The sequence below is a fragment of the Scatophagus argus genome, chromosome 17 (genome assembly GCF_020382885.2).
Source record: "Scatophagus argus isolate fScaArg1 chromosome 17, fScaArg1.pri, whole genome shotgun sequence".
Taxonomy (NCBI): domain Eukaryota; kingdom Metazoa; phylum Chordata; class Actinopteri; family Scatophagidae; genus Scatophagus; species Scatophagus argus.
In genome coordinates this window covers 13,925,994-13,947,138 of record NC_058509.1, presented here as the reverse complement: position 1 = coordinate 13,947,138, position 21,145 = coordinate 13,925,994, and the positions used below count along the sequence as shown (strand labels likewise).

Genomic DNA, 21,145 nt, shown 5'->3' with positions numbered 1-21,145 from the left:
CAGTGATCTTACATTCCCTTTAAACTCTCCGAATAGAGATGCAATTAACAGAAATGGGAGCCTGACACCAAAGTACAAGAAAGTTTTTATTGATGTGGTATCAATACAATCAAGTACTGTAGATTTTGTATAAGCAGACAAACATTTTCAATCAAAAAGAGTGCATTTTATACCCAAATTCTATTGCATAGATTGCACGCAATAGCCGTGTATGACAAAAATCTGATAAGTTGATACATAGAACATTACACAAATAGAAAATAAAAGTCCACAAATAATCCTTCACAAATAACACTAGAATGCTAACTACATGTTGTAAATGCTCATAACTCATCAATGCTGTTAAATACCATTTATACGTTCTAGGCTTCGGTGGTCGGTCTTGGCATCCCTATTAAATTATCATAAATGTATAAATACATCTTCATTAATTTCATGTGCAAATGGGAATGGCCGTTTGTATTCATTGAAACTAAAACAAACAAATATCCCTTAAGAACCGAAGCAAGGCTTTTTGAAAATCTTTTTTTGTTTGTTTGTTTGATGTTTATTTTTTTAAGTATAAACAGAAAAACACTTCAAAGCAATTTGTTATTGAGATGGTAGGTATATGGATCTTACTGACACTTGTTAAATGATTTGCACATGGGGCAAAATCTGTAAGCAAGTGACGTTGTCTATAAAAACAGAAGGACAGAGAGTAATGGCCATATGTAACTCACATCACTGTTTCATATGTCCAAAAATAAAAAATAACAAAAAAAGGAAACATACAGTACACAACGAGGACTGTCTTATAGTCTCACATAACAATAATGATGCAGAATTGCAGATGAAAATGTTATGAGACAGAAAGGGCAAGAGCAAGTGCATTGTTTGCATTACAAGGATGTAAAATACTGATTAGGCCTCATTCTAGCACTGCTCTTCTAGAGCAACTTGAAAAGTTTACGTATAGAGCCACGGCATTTATACAAATTATCAGTTAAACAATATACATTCATTCTGACTGCAAAGCTCACGGTTTGGCACAATCCTCCTATACACTGACATTCCTCCTTCAAGGTGTAAGACAACCTTAAATCTTGTCTGAGTTGAGGCATGTACAGGCTCAGAGTTGGTAATGTAAGTGCCGACGTTTCTCAGTTTTGCCCAAACCTCTTTATCTCCTCTCTTCAGTAACTGCGATCATCAAAAAAAAAAAAAAAATGTGCATACTTCACCAGAATGTCTTTTTTTTTGTTCATAACTTGGTACAACACAAAATTATTGCACACCAGTATGCCACTCATTGGACCAATATTCCACATACTCATATCAAAAGTGTTCAGTGTTAACCAGTAATTTATGTAAATGCTGTCATCTTATCTCATTATGTTGACTTAATTTCAGTTTTCTGTCTCCCATAATCTAAACATTACATTCATCATTCACCTGTTTGTGTAACTTGTTCACTTTGTTGGCAAAGACACGATTAGAGTGTTGCGAAATTCTCTTAAAAACCCAAAGGATGCTCAAACATTTTGAAGTCACGTTTCTTGTGGAACATTGACAGGACTGTGAGCTCTTCCTAAGGTTGTGTAACTTCAGTAAGTTTGGTATTATCTTCACTGAAGTGTTCATGACCTGAATGCCATGATAATGTGAAACAACACACACACATACATGCACACATACACACACACGCACCTCTATTTCTATGTTGACAGACAGAAGGGTACCTACCCACCAGAACAGACAAGCACATGCATACACGCATAGCGTGTATCTTTAGTGCCTCATCCAACAGAAATGTGTAAATACACAGCTCTTACCTCTGGCCCACCACCTCTCCTACAAATCTGGCAAAGGTTTGTTAAATGTTACATAACCTGTATTTCACAACCTATGGCATGAGTCAGTCCTTTTACTTCGTCATGGAGTAAATGCAGATCAATTTTCATTTCCACTTGTATATTTTGACGCTATTTAGTCCTGAAACATCTTGTCCTTGAAACCAAACGTGTTCCATAAAACTAAGCAATTCAGCTATTTTTGTCTCAATGATCTGGGAATCAATCAAACAACATTTCATTCAGAACTACAAATGATTCAGAGTTGTTCTCAGTTGCCCAGTAACAAGTCACATAGAAAGTGGCACTAAAGGAAGATGTGAATTTTTTATGTGCCTCCATGTTTTTCTAAACAGAAACAAATGTACAGCATCTTCACAGATTTTGTAATATGTAGACTGGATGGGGCTGTATGGCAGTGCAGATTGCTCACTCGGAATGTGATACTGATTTATCAATAGGTAGTATACCATTAGAAAGTAGTGATGTCATGGTCAGAGCATCTGACAAGAATACCTGCAACCTGGTGATCTGCAGTGCAAATGGGAAAATCAAACTGATACAAGGAAACTGGCCATTGATCTAGCTATGGTTGTATCTTTGCTGTCCATTTTGTAGTTGCTCCCAATATCTTTTCTATGGCATGTAAACATTGACTGTACGGATACACATCATCCTCATGTAATATCGTCCTGAAAGTTAAAATAAGGCATTGTCCTTGCATTATGTTGTTGATCCTCTTTAAAGGGGTTTAGGGAGTTTAAATTTAACAATTCTAATACTGTAAGGTCCTAGTTATTCTTGGATTGTATTTCTTTGAACACATTCTGGACAGATCAGCGAATTATGACAAAAACAAAGATCCATTCATTTAAACGGTCAACTACTAAATTCAGAAAGATGCAAAGAAATAAGCACCTAGCAGATTCTTATTCCAACTAACTGTCAAAATATATAACTCACTCTAAAAACAAAGATTTATTCCTATTAATTATTTTAACATAGCAACTGTTTAGAGTACCAAAAAAGTCAAAGAAGTGTGAAAAGGGTATTACAGCACCAAACACCTTGTTGTGCCATTGCGTGTTGATATGTTGTATTGTTGCTCTTTGTGTCAGTACTGACATTCACGGTTTAAATAAGAACACAAGGGGGACATGACTGCAGCCAGAGGAACCAATCACCATCCCCAGGGTCTGGTGATGTCATCCTTATGATGTCAGAGCATGAGGGCTGGACGTGCAGTCACATGGGAAGGTCTGTTACTAGCACATTACAAAATAAGGCACTTAATATTCTGAATCCAATAAACAACAACAACAATGATGACAAGGACCAAATAATAACAATAAAATTATGACAATATAATAATTAAAATAATATAAGCTAAAAACACCAACATAAAATACAACCCAAAACACACATTTGGACATTGAAACAAAGAACACAGTATGAGATTCCTTCCCCTGCCTTTAAAAATCTTGCCATACTTTTTTCACAAAGTTTGTTTTTTTCTTTTGCTGATGGTGTGAGAAAGATAAAGATGACCGCAATTATATTTAGAATCCTATGGGTTTTGTGTTTCTTTTAGGGCTGCAGGAATTTTAGGTCTATGGCTGCTCTGAGGTGCGAATATAGGAACATGTTTTAATAAAAGGACAGGGTTATGTGGGACAAAGAAGGAATCCTGAAAAGGAGGAATGGATGTACTCGGTAGAATAGAGGCCATTTGCTTGATCCGAAGGCATCTGGACCCATACCTGGTCACCCTCTTTCAACTCTAGGACAGCACTACCAGATGCCTGGTCCATGTAGCCTTTCTTGTATTCATCATAGGTGTAAGTGGCTGGTACATTGTTCTTGTACAGTGCCACCCACAAGCTAGTTCCCTTCACATGCATGTGGTATGCAAAGTAGTAGACACCAGATAAAGGAGCAGTGAACATGCCAGTAGCAGAGCTGTAGGCATTTTGCCCATTGTACAGGGTCCTGTCAAATTTGATTGGCATGGCAGAGGGAGGGAAAGGTGTGGTGAGGATGGCTGTGAAGGCTGGTGCCACAGAGGCAGAGAGAACTTGACTGTATACAGGCCCCTTCCTGTCCCCTGGTACTTCATCCCCTTCCAACTGTGAATCTGTTGGCCCTGAAACAACTGTTTGGCCATTTCCTGGAGGACCAGGGGGTCCTGGAGGCCCAGGAAGGCCAGGGGCACCGTTAAGCCCAGATGGACCTGGTTTCCCTGGAGGACCTTGGGGCCCCAAAGCGCCCTTCTCTCCAAACTTACCCAGTCCTGGAGGCCCTGTGAGTCCAGGTTCCCCCTTGGGGCCAGGGACACCCTGTGGGCCCATGGGTCCCATGGGCCCCTGAAGACCAGGGATGCCTGACTGACCCCTGGGGCCTGGAGCCCCTATAAACCCTGTTTCACCTTTAGACCCTGGAGGACCAGTCAACCCTGGATTGCCAGGTAGGCCAATATGACCTGCCTCACCTTTTGCTCCAGGCTTGCCAATAGGACCATTAGGCCCAGGAATGCCCTTTTCCCCAGGGATGCCAGGTTTTCCAGAAGGCCCACTGAGTCCTTGGTCACCTCTGAGGCCAGGCAGTCCTGGAGGACCCTGAGGCCCCAGCTCTCCCTTCTGCCCTAGCATTCCATGTTTTCCTGGGAGTCCCATTGGGCCCTGAAGTCCTGGTGGTCCTGATTGTCCATCAAGGCCTTGTTCCCCTTTTGGACCCACCATTCCTTGCTCTCCTTTGTCCCCTGGAAGACCAGGCAATCCACCATGACCCTTTTCTCCTTTTGGGCCACTCAGACCAGGTTTTCCATAGCCAGGAGTACCAGGAAATCCAGGAGAACCCCTGGGCCCTGGCTCACCTTTTGAACCTTGTTGACCTGGTGCTCCAGGAAGTCCATCTAACCCAGGCTTTCCTAACCCAGTTGGCCCCGGTAGACCTTGTAGACCTGGAGCTCCAGCCTCGCCGGGTTCTCCCTGATTCCCTGGGAGTCCTTGATCACCTTTAGAACCGGGTGGGCCAGGCAAACCTTTTACTCCCGGTTTGCCAATACCTGGAAGACCAGGTGGTCCTGTGCTGCCTTTGAGTCCAGGAGGACCCCTTATACCTGGAGGCCCTGTCTTCCCATTTCCATTCTCACCTTTAAGCCCACGCTCACCTGGTGGGCCAAAACCACCCTTTATTCCTGGTTCACCACGAACCCCAGGGGGGCCTCTCATGCCTGGAAGCCCAGGTTTCCCATTCAGAGAGAGGCCAGCTGGGCCAGGGAGGCCAGGCTGTCCTGGAGGGCCTCTGGGGCCTGGTTCACCTCTAGGGCCAACCTCGCCATTAAGCCCTGGCATCCCCTTTGGCCCAATCTTTCCTGGGAGACCTGGAAGTCCAGGCTTGCCAATTCCTGGAAAGCCAGGAGGCCCCTGAGGCCCTGGCTGGCCATTGAGACCTGGCTTGCCTAGTCCAGGTTTTCCTGGAAGTCCTGGTGGCCCAGGGGGACCTCTTGGTCCAGGTTTCCCTTGGGGGCCTGGTTCCCCCTTTGCCTCCATCATGGGTGGCATATCTAGAAGAAGAGATAATGATGGTATTAATATTACTGCATTTTAAAATAAAAAGTTTAAGTGGGTCTATGTAAAAGAAAGAAAAAAATATATAGTGATGTGATTCCTATCTGCACTGCAGCCTATTCCATCCCACAGCTGCTGCACCATTAGAAGTAAATCCATAGAACCATCTGTTTTCTACTCAAAATGCAATAATGCTTCATCATCACCTTAGAATTATAGATGGTTGGAACTGCATTTTACACTTGATCACCATTTAGTAACAAGAGTATCAGGCTTTTAATAGTTAAATAGGAAAAAGACTATCTCAAACAACATTTAATTTTTGTAATTGCAGTTGTTTTTATTGGGGTGTTCAAGTATGTATCATAAAATGAGCCATGATGTTATCAGTGTACACACAAGAGTAGTTAATCAATGCTTTATGTAGAAGATGATGTGACACAAAAGGCTGCATTTGGTAGGGAAAGGGGTACCACATCTATCCTCTCAATATATTTGAGGGCACATTCTATCGTCATTTTAGCTCCAGTTTCCTTGGTAACTGGCTAATAATAAATGACAGGATAGCGTCATGGCTTTAGCCTCAAAGTTTTCTAAGCTGAATGGGTCTGAGCACATGCCATTTAAACATGAAAATAGCAGAGAAATGTGTGTAACATTCTGACATATTTTCCATCTTATTTTTGACAAACAAAAGAGGCTTAAATTCTAAAGCTACATAAATCAATTTTTAAATGTTAGCTCCTGCATGTGTGTGTTTTTTCACTACAACAATTCAGTCAATAATGGGTTGTCATAGTGGAACACACACACACACAAAAATGCCTGTGGGCATCAGTGTATATGTCCATTTTGAAGTAAAAACAACAATGTGGAGCAGATAGAAAAAGATGTAATGTTGGAAAAGACATGGCATCATTGAGTGATGAAGTACAAGAAACAGATGATGTCACATACAACTGGACACTTTTCTGTTTTCCAGCTGCCTGATACAGAAGTCTTATTGGGATTGAGACTGTCTGTAAAATGCAAATTTTTAACTATATCATAGAGAGAGAGAGAAAAAAGAAGACTGAAGAAGTATGCAGCATGTCATACTATCTCATTATGCTTTCTTTGCAGAATGAAGCCATACACGATCAGGCCACAAAGAATGGAAACACAAACTTGGTCTGCTTAATACTCATTTGTGGCAAGGTATTGCAAGGTATCAAAGAACCAACAACTGCTTCAGCCAGATTATGCTGTTGACAGCTATTGTGTAGTCAATCCAAGCCAGTTTATTTCTTTAGTTGTGTGAATCATTTGGTCTCATTTTTAATCCATATCCAAAGAAAGAATTATGTGATGCTTAGCCTCCCCAACATGGGATCTGCCAGTACACCAACAGTATAAGACTATTTATGATCATTGAAACACCTCAGGTATCCTATTAATGATGAGTTCAACAGCAATAAAAGAGATACCGGGGAACAGACTATTTCCCCTTCCTTATAATGAGCATGCAAGGAAACTGAAGCTGGGACTCCTACTGCATCTCCTTATGATAGTCTACTACTTCCCCCTGTTGGCAATTACCGAGAATGCAGCCTCTTTGAGATCAATATTTGATATTAACTATAATGATAAGAAAAGATTAGTAAAGTATACAAGTCATAGTATTACATAACTCCAATCCAAGGATGAAAATGCAACACACAAATTTTATGTTCACTGATCATATGTCCCCATTATCATTATGATTTCTGCAGTGGTTTAAACATAAATACATTTAGGATCCTGACCATGAGCCCTATCAAAAGATCGGTGTAAATCTGAGTTCAACTTACAGCAAAACGCCACTTTTAACAAAGAGGTTTCCATTGGTTTATGTCAACACCTAACCCACCAACTTTACTGCAAAAAGCTATGGATGCAACAACACGAGAACAATCCAAAACATTGAAGAACACAGGTGATCAGACAGTCAGGCAGGTTGAAAACAAGTCTCCAGTTTTACTATACCTTGAAAGAAACAAAAATAAGTATTAAAATAAAACAAAAATAAGCATTAAAATTAATACCCAATAGATTGTAAATGTACAAGTTTAACTTTAACTTATTGACAGGGTTTTGTGTAAAAGTGAGATATCTAAGTGCTCACTATAAGCATCATCCCCAAATAAATAGTTCAGATAACATATCTAAACTTGTGGTTTGTCTTTATGGACAAAGCTGCCATGCCTTTGACCAAACAACATTTTTGCTGCATTCATGTATCTAATATTAGCAATCCTTAATTTTTCATACATCCACCATGTTCAGTTGTGTGATGAGTATTATGGCTTTGCCTAGCAGTGGTCCACAGGTGCACTGTGTGTGTATACAGTATGTATTTATGTATACAAAACGTTTATCTCTTCATTTATTTCATATTACACCATGGAATTTATTTTCTACATGTCTGAACAGTTGACTGTAAATATAAATTTTAACACTGTACTTGTACAGTATGTGGTTTATGATTAATTGATATGGCAATGCAGTGTGGAAACATAACCACAGTGTGGCAGTAGAGGAATTGTTTTCATTTGAGCCACACAAGGTCTTCGTTTCACTCCTCCAAATGTAAATCGTGTTTCTGCCTTGCTATGAAATCCCATTTGTAGAAAACATAACATTTTTGGGCAAATGTTGGATGTTTTTTGTTAGGTGTAAAGGCAAAATATCAACATCAAATTTTCTCTGAGTCCAGCCTCTGCAGTCTTTTTTTTTTATCAAGTATCATGATATGGCAATGAAATAAAAAGCACTCCTCTTTTGCTTTGAAATTTGGTTTTGAAGAAGGGGCCTCTGATAACACAAGACATATCTTATATGATCCAGAACTTGTTTTGGTAGTTAAAGTCAAATTTGATAATAATGACAGCATGCACATTTTTTCAGGATGATTATCAACCCCCTCCCTTTCCCAGTTCCCTTGCCTCAGCCTTTCATTTCAGCTAATCTATTTTTACTTCTTTCACACTCTTCCCTTCATCTCGCAGCTGAAGAATATGTGATAAACAGTGGGATAACAGCATCCAGATGGCAGGAGGAACAACCGGCCCAGTGGAGCTCAGCAAACAGTGGGTAATCAGGCCTCCATTAGGCCCCAGCTGAGCACCAGCCAAATGTGACTGGACTCACAGGGCAAGGAGACACACACTTCAGCGAGCCCTTTAACTGGATGAAGAGAATCAGGGGCTTTAGTGCACCAATCTGTCCATGTTCCTGGGAAAATCTCAACATCAATCACTTCTTAAACTGCAATGTTGGATATTTCTTTTGTTCATAGCAAGTTTTGTTTGTGTGCGTGCCTGGCCCTTACTGTGCAGTTTTAGACTTGTGCATATGATCTACATCAGGCTCGCGTCATTTCAGATAGTTGGAAAAACAAGAAAGGAAACACACTGTCATTTGAAACAACTGACACAAATGTCAAGATGTTGCTAATTTGCAGATTTCCTTATTAAATATTGAGTTAAATCACATTGAATCAGTTAAGAATGACTGTTACCAGTGCTTCCATTGACCCACTGGACTGTTACTAAACTGTGAGCAGATCTATAGGCCTTATGTTGGGCAAGTACAAAAGACACATATCTACTAAACCCACAGGGATAACTCACCAATGTAATGTCCCTTGCCCTCTCTGAATGGGGGTCCAATAGGCCCTTTCATCATGGGTTGCATGTACTTCATGTGTGGTATGGGGGGATAGCCTCCAGCAAGAGCTTGTGCCCCCAGCATCAGTAGAACACAGACAGGAGCCAACAGCATGGTCACCAGCATCCCAGGCTTCAGATGTCACACACAAAGAACTGCAGGCACAGAAGAGGAAAGACAATATTTATCAATATGCTCAAAATGACTGGCCCCATATCGTTTTTTATATGGATTGGAGTTCACAATAAGTCAAAGATTATTGGAATGTAATCAACGACTAGCACCAACACTTGACTATGATGGGTTACAGCAAAGGTGGTACACCCATAGTGATGCTGAGTTACGGAACCATACTGGTGTAAGTTTGAAATCTTGCCATTATGCTTTAGTGCATCTCAGCTAAACTATACCAAACGCCATGGATTTGTGGAAAAACTTGTGAAACGTGCATGCATTGCTGAGTATTATTATACTGATATTAAATTTCTTCTGCCGTGAATTGGATTTTTAACATTGTCTCTGCCTATAACCTTAGTATGTCTTAAGGGAGAGACAAGGAAGCCAAGGAAATGTAAATGGGTCAAATTACGTATATTAAAACAAACAATTTATGTACAGCTATGCACAGACTTATTGAAGGCAGACACTATCCCCAGTACTCTGAAAGAATAAGGACATTTTGGACATTTTATATGTACAAACATCAGATGCAAACTTGTACAGATATATCTTTAGCAATAAGAGTATTGCTGATGTATGTCACTGCTTGCAACTGCTGCTAGATTGTAAGTAAGGGTAACAGAGTCTGGCCTAGGTGGCCCTCAGAAACTGCAAAAGGCTGATCTGTTGACTTTAATTTACTTCAGGAAGAACCACATCACCCTCTGTCAAATATTTTCCCAGCCTTGGTCAGGTGTGAACAGCAAACTACCAGAAGATTGAGTGAACAAATGTAAGTGTCCAGGACTAACTTTAAATGAGATGTGAAAGTGGCATAAATTGACAGCTCAGAGTTTTTTTTTCAACAGCTCTCTTCTGAATGAGATATTTTGTGATAATGCGGGATGCAAATTGTAACTTCAGGTTCAGCCAGCTGCTGCTCAAATACCAAGAACGTCACGCTTACATTAGGCTCTGAAAACTGTGCAAGGACGAGAGAAAATGCTGCAAAAAAAAACAAAACTTCATAAGTCAAGTTTCTCTCCATTAAACTGAAATATTGTGGGTGTATGTGACATTTAGCGAACCAAATGAGACACAAGAGAGATACACTTCATTACTCTGACACATCAAATATCTTTTATCACCTCTTACTTATTTGCAGTCATTACTATAAAGCAGCATTAAGTAGCACTTGCACAGTAACAGTCATGCTATAGTAATTGTTCAGCTCATCATACTGCTTGTTGTGTTGTCACTGGGTATGACAGACAGACTGTGCAAGTCTACAGATATGGACCGTTTGGATTGCAGCACTGAGAGGAGAGTTCACTCAGAGAGTTCACAAGTTCACAACGAGGCACAGCAGTTGCACAAACGTGAGTTGATATTTTCTAATTTGAAAATGATATGAAATCTTTCTAATCACAGAAGTGCATCAAGAGATTGGAAGTAATCTGGAAGTTCACAGCAGTTCACTTCAACTCGCAAGTACTAATAAAAAGGTGCATTCATGCTGCCATGTGTGCAGAGATCAGGTCTGTTTTACAGCTTTGCTCTTGCAGTCGTCTGTGATTGTTTAGCAACCACATAGCTAGGCAGTCAAATTCTTGTTTTACAGCCATTTACCAAAGTGTTTCTCTTGGTTTCTGAGCTAGTTTTCAAGTCTTTGCGATTAGTCATAAGTGTGTGTTTGTCTGCGGTGTTCATTTATGGTGTTGTGTGTTGTTTTTGCCAGGAAGAATCAAAGGTGGCTTCTCAAATTTTCACACCAAAGCTTAACCGATGAAAAATGAAGGAAACAAAGACAAAGATGTTACAAGAAGTAAACAGGAGAAAGGGAAAACAGTACTGGTAGGGCAGTTTGGTCGTTGGCTGACTTGCTGGCTGGCTGGAAGGGAAGCTCGTCTGGTATGGAAGCCTGTGGTTTTGGTGCAGATGTAATTTAACAGACTACTCTGAGTGCCCACCATCCTGCAGGCGTCAAACTTTCTGAAGAACAAGAGTGACGCACACCCAAACACAAAGGCTGTGCATGAACAGGGATCAGACACAGTCGGGTGGTTTACAGATCTCCACAAACTGTTTATCAAATGTTTTTGTTGAAAAGCTCAGCAGACATTGCTAAAAAAAATCTCTCTGGCTGGCCATCATGATCTTCTGCTGGACCAGGACTTGTACATGCTCTGGAACACCCAAGTAACAAAACACAAACTCTACTTACTTACTTACTTCTGGTAAGTGATTATTCAGAGTGCCCTGAAAATACTCAAACTTGTTAACTTCATCTCCATTTACCCCCACAAAATCGGTTCGTTCAAAACAAAGCATAACAAAACCCTGCGTTTGAGAGGAGTGAAGAGCTAATGGTGAATCAAAGCCTCCTCAAGCCTTTAAACATGAGCAGCATCCAAAGCAACAGCGAAAGAGCCTTGTCTGGCAGGTCGAGTGACACTTTATATAAAACAGATTTAGCTGAAAAAAAGAAATCGCCACACACATTACAGCAACAGGTCCAAAAATACTTGAAGGAAGAAACAGCAGAACAGAAACATAATGAGGAAATAAGGGAGAGTCTGACCCTCGGGTGTCGAAGGGCACTGCCAACTCCATCACGACATTAATATATAATAGTCACTTTGCAGTTCCCACTTCCAGACAGCTGTCAAATAACTGCGTGCTATGTCTGATGACCACATCCATGAACAGATTAGGAGAAAATGGGCCCCTGGACACAGTCTGAAATAGACTCTGTGGTCTTCCTGTCTATTTTTGGTTGTTTTGCATCTCTACATTCATTTTTCATCATTCTTGCTATAGTGATTTAGTATCCCTGTATTTGTTTTATGGCACCCTTTGGTAATTTGTGTGCCTTTATAATCACTTTCTGTAGTTTTCTTGTTGTTTTTCATTTCTTTTTGCTTTGTGTCTTTTTGTGGTTGTTTTCCATCTCTTCGTCGTCATTTTGCATCTCACTGTAGTCTTTCTGTGTCACTGTGAAGTAGTTTTTTGTCTCTTTGTCATTGTTTTGTGTCTCTTACTGTAACATTTGGCAGATGAAGCACATTCTCAGGTGCTGCTGTTGAACATCAGTGCTTTGTTCATAGTGGAGATGAAGAAAAACTAAGCATCTGCAGACTCTTAAGTTTGAGTCTTTGGGCCTGGACCTGTGTTCAGCACGCCTTTTCAGAAATTCATTCATGCCTCCATCAAACATAGAGACACATGTTGCCAAGGGCACATAATGAATACAGACAGATATCCCACTTCCCAACATACAGTACACCTTACATATCTTTCTCCAAACCACCTGGTAATCTGAGTACAAGATGCAAACCAAATCCAGAGCTTGCTGTCTTTCTCAAGCATGTCTTGGATGCCATTTTAACAGAGCCTAAATGTTCTGCAAAGGCTTCAGGCTGCCAAAGTCGACTCAACAGCCTCCAAATCCAAACTCAGCAGCATCTCAAGTGGCTTGCTCAGACCAGCAGAAGAGACACAGACACCACAGCTGAGTGCAAGCCAAGCACACACTTCCTCCTAACTGCTCTGTCTGCCCACTAATGAAATCAACAGCACTGGGGAGGTGAGGCTGAAGGTGCTTTGCCTCCACTTTCCCGGGTAAGCGGTACATGTGTGGGTCCAGACTGCCAGGCATTTCCTAAACCACGTGCCACAGAGAAATTATAGGTACACCAAGTGTGCAGAGGGAAGAAGGGGTGGTTGTTTTTGTGGTGAACATCTGAGACACTACTTGAGTGGAGGAATCATCACCTGAACATCATGTAGTACAAAATGCCAGCTTAAAAAATAAATAAATAAAACAAATCGTTCAACAACAACTTAGACAGTTTGGCTACAACCGCTGATTTCTGCAGAAATGCACTTAAAACCTGACCACACATTTTAGCTGATTCATCCAGTCCTGGCCAGTTCCAGCCGCAGCCATAACCATCCATTATTACCATGGGCATTCAGCTGTTACCTAACCACAGCCAAACTCTTTTCTTGTAAATTCAGCAAATAAATCTTAGAAACTTCCCATTTTACAGCATGAATGTATTTCCAGCACCAGAAAAGGAAGAAATACACACTCAAAAATTAACTTATTTTATACATCGGTGGCTTATAATTCAATCTGTCTAGACATTAGTATTACCGGATTTTACAGTTTTGCTGTAAAAAGCCATGCACCTGCAAATATAAGACAAACTCTTACACAATTTACACAAGCAGGCCCAAACACTGCTAATGCATCATGTTCAGAAAACACAGAGCTCCACTGACCACTGACCTGTTTGTACATCTTGTTCTATACATAAGAGAGTGAGGGAGAGACAGAGGAGGAAGAAAGTCAGCACAGCGCACCCAGTATTACTCAACACTGTTGATATAAACACTGTGGAAACAGCATGGCTGTTCACATGACGTGTCCCTGTGTGTGTGTGTCATGGTCTCTCGTTAGTCTTTCCACTGAATCATTAGTAAATTAAATTGTTCTTATTTTTAATGTTGAGACATGGTGTGTTACCTTGTCAATGCATGCACACTGTGTGACCAAATGTGACATATATGGTGGCAAAAATGTAAGTCACAAAGCCCAAGATGGAGCTTTGAAATTGCTTGAAATTACTTAATCAATGAAGCAATTGTCAGGGCCATACAAACTGTTTTCTGGGTTTGGTGTGGAAGTACTTGACTGGCCTTACACAGGCCTCACAGCACTGTCCTCATCCTCATCCAGCAACTTTGGGATGAACTGGATTGTCAGCTGTGATCATTGCCTGAACTCACAGCTGTTCTTGTGGCTGAATGGGAGCAAATCCCTGCAGTCAGGTTCCAAAATCTTATGGAAAGCCCCAACAGAACATTTGAAGCCACTTTAGCAGAATATGTGACATGTTCACATATGGATTCAATGTTTGGGTGTCCACATACTTTTGGCCATGCAGTTTATATCATGGTAATATATAGGTGTGTATGTGTTAACTTGTAAAAACTATTGAAATTTATTAGAGGAGAGAGAGAAAATGAGGGAGAGTCAACGACATTGACATCATCCATCTATCTTTCTCTGGATAGTAATAATGATGATGTACTGCAGATGACACCTCAGGCACTCTTTGATTTTACACATGCACTGCTTGTCTGCTCAAGTGCAGATGTATGTGCAATTGCATCCTCATTTTTTGTGAATCTGTCACTCCTGCTTGTGAGTGTCGTCTGTTTTCAAGCAGGTTTTCAAATCTGTCTTAATCTTTATGGGAAGAAGCAAAATAGAAGATGACAGTCACAAATTCACCAAGGTTCAAATGAAGACAGGACTGAGCAAAGGGGTCATGTTGCTACAGGAGAGAGAAAGAAAGAAAGGGGGGGGCATAAAGCACAGAGGAGATGAAATAAATTCCTCATCAATTCAGGAAATGGTACCTATGGAGCAGGGGTGTGTTTTCCTAACATCCCTGAAGGTTGCAGCAGCCTAGAGAAAGTCTTGGAGACTGTCAAATAGGGATGTGTTTATGCTGATTGAGGGGTGGAAGGGAGGAAAAGTGAGAATTTAAAGAAACAGGGGGTGTAAGTGGTATTAAGTGTGAATAAAACATGGGGAGGGGAATTGAATTGAGGAGGTCAGACAGAGGGTTTTCATTTCTTGATGACTTCATTCAGAGGAGCATGTTAAATACCCTAGGGCACTTATCTAAGTGCAGAAGCAGACGTGCTAATCATAGAATGGGGAAGATGATGTATTGTGTCTGTGAAAGTGTATGTACTCATGGACAAAGCAGTCAAAGAGAGCCTAATTAGCCACAGAAGTATTAACCTGTAGGACCTCACACATGTACACTTGCACGTGAGTTTTAATGAGTGACTTGATTTGCTTGTCCGCCCCTTGCAGAAGCTGTTTCAGGCCAGTGAAAAGGGATTAATTACAATATATTAGCCACTCTGGCTCCCTGTTGCTTTTCTGAATCATGCTCTATTGCCTCATCTTTCTGTGAAAAATTAAGATTGTGCTATAGCCAAGGGAAATGGATTGAAAGTCTGCAAAACATCCAGATTAACCCGTAACCTAAGAGACCAGTTGCAGTATGGAGGAACAGAGAAACCGAGAAACCTTTCCGGCTGACCCTTCAGTGCACCTAAACTTAATATGAATGGCTGATTAGGTAATGGAGAGGAAAGGGTGAAAGGAATAATAATCTCATGAAAGGCAACCTGCTCCCACCTTTCCAGAGGAATACGTGTTCTGCTTTTCAATGCAGCAAGAGAAGTCGATGAAAGCACACATCCGCACCTAAAGAACTGGTGTTTGATTTTTTTCCTCATCATATGAAAAATGAGAAATTACCACAAAGATAGAGATTTATAAACTGGGATTTCTAACCATAAAGGGAACTGTATGTTAGAGGGCACTGAGGAGATGGCCTCACCTCAGTGCACTCAGTGAAATAATTTCCTGTAAATCAGAATGATCACCCTGTCTCTCCCTTCCTCCTTGGTCTCGACTGGCAAGCTCAGCTCTTTTCTCCCACTCTCCTATGCCTCTTATTTTCTCCTGCTTAAGCCTCCTGCTCTCTGCACTGCTCATTGCTGGTGTGAATACTTGTATTGTGTGCTGCCAAGGCCTGACCAAGTAAGGCAGCTTTTTCCCCCTGTTAAGTCCACTGGTAGTGACATGTATGTTCAAGTCTTTGTTATTCTTAATTAACATAAGTGTACAAGTTTAGTGAGAAGAATAGAAAAGAGAAAATGGGAGAATGAAGGAGTAAGCAGGGACAGTATAGGCAGCTGGAAGTAAAAGTGATGCTTCAGTTTTCTCTCTGTAGTTTACAATGGTAATAAAATTCACTATTTTTGAGTTTTCAAATTCAAAGAGAAGTAAACAAAACCTGCTTATTGGCTACTATTGAATTTCCCTTGGGATCAATAAAGTATCTATCTATGTACTTCTGACAACCGATTTTGTCCATACCATACTATTAGCATATGGTAACGTTAACCATAAAAGTCCATTAGACAAAAACTCCAGCTGACTTTTTCTGTTTGCAGTCAGTGATGTGCCGTCAGCTCAGGAAGAGCAGGCAGTGCCTCGCCAGAGCTCAAAAGAAATGTTGAAATTACATGATGTGCGTCTTTAAGCATTTCTCCATGCATGAGAGATTCGTCCAAACAGAGTTTACTTCACCCACGCAAGCAGGCAGACATCAATTTTGAGCTCTGCCTTGGCAAAATTGCTGGTTTATAGCTGAACTAATGTAGACTATATTATGTTTATCCATACGTAAAATGAAATTGGGAACATGTTACTGTTTTCAACTGACTCAGAGTGAAACAACAACTCTGTTAAAGGATCTTAAACATGCACATGATGGCTGCATGTGTGCCATCAGGCTAAAACACTGAAGCTAAATCCCAGACAAAATGCTGGCATCTCTACCAGTTGCTCCATGAAGAGAAAAAAGGAAATAAGTTGCAACATTGTTCTTGTATTGCTGGGTAGAGTTAGTTATCATTATTGTACAGTAATAGAATAACACAAACAAAATATGATTTAATGCACATTTGGCCTTCTTCCCCGAACCAAATGAAGAGCAGGACAGAACTGCTATTGTAACACAATCACATCTCCTCTCCAGCACAATGGATATTCTAGACCTCACCTGGGATTTTTCTAACTTAATTTGTAAGTCCATAAAATATGGCTAAATTTGTAATGGCTAAGACACCATAGACACTGCTCCAAAGGTATGATATTGTCTCATAATGACTGGACAAGCGCTGTTCAGAGTCAGATTTTTAGCAAATGGTCAGTTGTTCAGTAGCTGGATAGGATGCTGTACAGAATCAGGGATTGGTTGCAAGATTCTGAAGGGCTCTAATGCGCTGGGTTGGGCTTGGTCTGTGTTATGTCTTCTGTTTCTGTGCCATTTCTCAAAGTCTCCAAGTAGCTGTTACCTTGTTCCCTTCACTGGGTGGGTGGCTTTGCTTCTGCCAGAATGGGGCCTCTGAAATGTGCAGCAGACACAGGCCAGGGAACACACAGAACACTGACAAAAGTGATACAAAGAAAAGAGCTCAAAACAAGTCGCCGTGCGAATGAATCATAATTTTCTTATAATGAGTTTCACAGTGAGCTTTGTTGCAACATAGCTGTGTTATTTCCTGACAATGTGTCAAAATACTCATGGTGGCAGTTCATCCAAAAGGCAAAACTGGCCGAAGTCAACCCCATGCAGAGCTTGTGTGCATGGTTGTATTTACGATTCAGCATAGAAAGGTGAAAAATGCTCTGGGGCAGTGAAATAAGGCAACTAAACCTGGAACAATCGCAGACCATCAATTGTTCCATTCTTTTTTTGCCAGGACTGGAAAAAGTTCCAAGCTGCACGTAGCTGGGGCTAACTTCCAGGAGGGAAAAGCCCAGAAAAGTCCTCTTGTGGTCTGTTTCTATCAAAGGATTCCACAGTCACACTCCCTGAAAACACTATGCTAATACGGATCACATTGTCAAAGGCCACCACAGGTGGCAATGGAGGGAGATAGAAACAAGAGACAGGAAGAAGAAAAACAAAAAAGAAAAGAAAGGTGCCTCATGACTGTAAACAAAACCAAAACAACAGAAGAGGAAGAGAAAGCAAGAATTCACGAAAGAGACATGAAGTCATTACGACAGGCAAAAAGAAAAACAGTGAGATGGATGGGGAAAATAAAAGGGAGCAGAAAGTAAAAGCTTTAGCTCTTGAGCTCCCTGTTGACCCACTTCAGATGCGTGCCCCGCCAATCATCTCACACACTCCTTCCGCTGGCAGCCGAAACAGCTTCACACGTACATGCACAAGTCGCGCACACGCAAACACACAAATGAGCTGGCAGCAAAACAGAGAGGGGGGCCTATATTTTCTGTCCAAAATGGAGAGAAGGGGAGAAACAGAGGTAGAAGGGAGATTATAATTTAATAAGGGGCAGGAAATCTTGGTCAAATCCCCCCGAAGGAGCCGAAATGCCTCCGTGCTGGAGGCTACTGGACTACAGACTGACTGGGCTCCATCTGAATGGGCTTCTCTGGCACACACAGCAGGGGAGACAACCAAAAAGGCAGACAATAGACCAGGAAGAGAGAAATCCCAGTATACTGTGGTTTGGAGCTGTATTCCCATCTAAAATATTGAACCAGCAATTTGTAAATCCGTGGTATCATCTGTATGATTTCTGCTGGAGCAACGCTGACAAAGCACTCTCCCATATCTATTTTCATTTTTACATTTTTGCTGTATTTTGTTCAAAATATTTCTATACTAGTGTCAAAGGTAACGGGAGTTTCATAACAAAAATTGCTTATTTTGAGAGGTTTTAACACTTTTTATAAGCCCCTTTTTAATTGAACAAAATGACCTGAAAGTATCAGAACTGTGTTAAATGTTAGACCATTTAAGCCACCATACAATATACTTGCCAGAATTGTACTATTTTGCCAAGTATATTGTATGGTGTGCGTTCACATTTATTACTCAACAAAAAATACATGAACAGTATACGTTAACAAGTCCTGACAAAGTATTTGATGCTAGCTTTCAGAAGTTGAAATCTTTCAATATGAACACATTTTGGTCGCCACAAAAAAGGTATTGAGGTATAATAATTTCTTAAAAACTCAAAATTTTTTCTTGAAAAATCTTTAACAAACAAAAAGTGACACTTGAAAAACGGAAAAGCGGGTAGTATTTATTAGAATATATGTCAAATCAAAAAGCAACACACAAGAAAGAAATGATGTCACAACACTGGCCAACTGTTGGCTTGACTGGCAAGCTCTGGAAACTACAGTGCAACAACATTTCTGTGACCACTTCAGATCAAGGATTCCACCAGTTGATTAAAAAGTGAGACTAAGTAACTTCTGAAAAGTTTTCATTGTTACATGGAAATTAAGAGGCATTAACAAGGACATTGAATTTTCATTTATTTCCAAATGCAGTTGTACTAAAATCATTGCCCTGACTGAGAACAAGAGAAGAAAATAACATACATGTCTCATACTGAGGTATGGTGTGGTCACTACTTATTTTCCTTTTATGATGAAAGTATTGAAATGCTTATGTGTGATATGTTAAGAGTTGCATTTTAAAAGCACTTAAAAATATATGGCAGGGAAATGACTGCAAATAACCAACTAAATAACACAAGAATACCACGTGAGACCACGTGAAACCTGAAGCTCATGTCAAGATGATACAGGTGCCCCTTGACAGTCAACAACAAAAGAGATTGACTAAAGGTGTTGTGTGCTTAAAAAAAAGAAAACAGGAAATGAGTTAGCAGGTGAACTATTGTTGCTTGAGGACACAGACAGTGTGACACAGAACCAGCAGAGGATGAGGAGGTGGGATGGGATGACACAAAGTGATGTGCTGTGAGCTCTTGGATTTGGCTGTTCAGGGTTAGTGTAGTGTGAGGAGTGTGTTTGCTCTTGGGAGTCTTTATATAACACCAAACATATCTGAGGATATCAGGTCTCATAGGCAGTATTTGCCCACCTCACACTGTGTTTTAAAATGGAAATCCATTGGATGGTTTGAATCCCAGTTGAGAACTTTTAATTGTTCACTGGCCTCTGTTTGATTGATCACTCACTTAAAACACCACTCACCCCAGCTGGGTGTTTCTGTCTCCAGACCTAGCCAGCTGAAAAGAGCCCACAAAGCACCTCATACACACACACACACATCCATGCGTGCATATTAACCAGACCACCAGCATACAGTGCATAGCCTACTCTGACTGTGGTCCTCACTGAAGCCCACCCCACCCATCAGGATCAATGCAAGTCTTTATTAGCTGTTGGCTAAGAGCACCGGCTGTGTAAGAGGACCCTGCCAGTTCTGGCCTCACACCTCCTGAAATCCACCGCTGGGCTGTATAAACATGGCTGTGTGTTTGTGTGTGTGAGAGAGCAAAATTCTGTCAATATAGGTGTAAAAATGTTGTGTGAAGGGTAGGAAAGACATATAAAGACATAAAAACAGCAATGGTGGCATTAAGAGGAGAGTGATAAGTTTTAACATGTAAGTGTGTAACAATACGCTCTCTCTCAAACATGCTCTCTATGTCCAGTCATCCCTCACACATAATGCAATAATTTTAAGATTTCAGGAGCAGTTTTTTGTCAGGTTATTAAAACGACACTGCAGCAAGCATGTGATAAGTGGGACTTTTATTATGGCTTCATCTGAACAGTCATAATCAGTTTCCTTTTTTAGTGTGAAAGACATAAAAGAAGCTATTTTGCTGCTGATGTACACTCATGGGATCCTGTAAAAACATGAGAATATCAAGTGATACCCCCCGTTAGATTAGTGTACAGTCGGTTTGTGCCAGGCCCTGTGAAGGCGGAAGGCTATAGGAACCAGAGAGCAGCACAGGTAAGACCAAATTGTCAGACCGGGATTAGGAGCAATGGGAAATGGGCTGGGTCATGCCCAATACTGTTTCACACTATTGCATATTACTGGATGTCTGATTTAGTTTGTGATATTACACAAAGATGCAGCCTCAACTCAGTGTGTGCCTACAAGTAGTACCTATGTACTGTGCTGTACTGATCTCACCTTACTGACTGTGTATTTTACTGATTAATATACTAGAATTTACCCTTGACACCAGGCCCATTTTTATGTGTGGTCCGCCACAAATACTAATAGAAGTACATTATTAATGACTAAGCTCTTATGATAACTTTGAATATAAAGTTTTCAAGAATGGTTTGTATTGTTGGATTGTCTGCCTGCTTTGAAGGTAAGGAGACACTCTGCTGTGGTACCACAATTACATCAGGGTATATCGAAATGTCCACAATAGCCGACAACATGAAAATATCATCTCGTCAATACATACATTACA

The 21,145-nt window shown here is 40.7% G+C and overlaps 1 protein-coding gene across 2 annotated transcripts in view; it reads right to left on the bottom strand.

Annotated features, from left to right (window-relative positions):
- Positions 1–68: 68 nt before the first annotated feature.
- col8a2 (collagen, type VIII, alpha 2) overlaps positions 69–21,145 on the bottom strand; it is a 93,437-nt gene continuing 72,360 nt past the window's right edge. For both annotated transcript variants that reach the window (XM_046416774.1, XM_046416775.1), the window contains 2 exons: positions 9,052–9,243; positions 69–5,397 (listed from right to left, as the gene is read on the bottom strand). In XM_046416774.1, the coding sequence (XP_046272730.1) occupies positions 3,497–5,397; positions 9,052–9,214 (2,064 nt within the window). In that variant the 5' untranslated portion in view covers positions 9,215–9,243 and the 3' untranslated portion in view covers positions 69–3,496. The remainder of the gene's footprint in view (positions 5,398–9,051; positions 9,244–21,145) is intronic.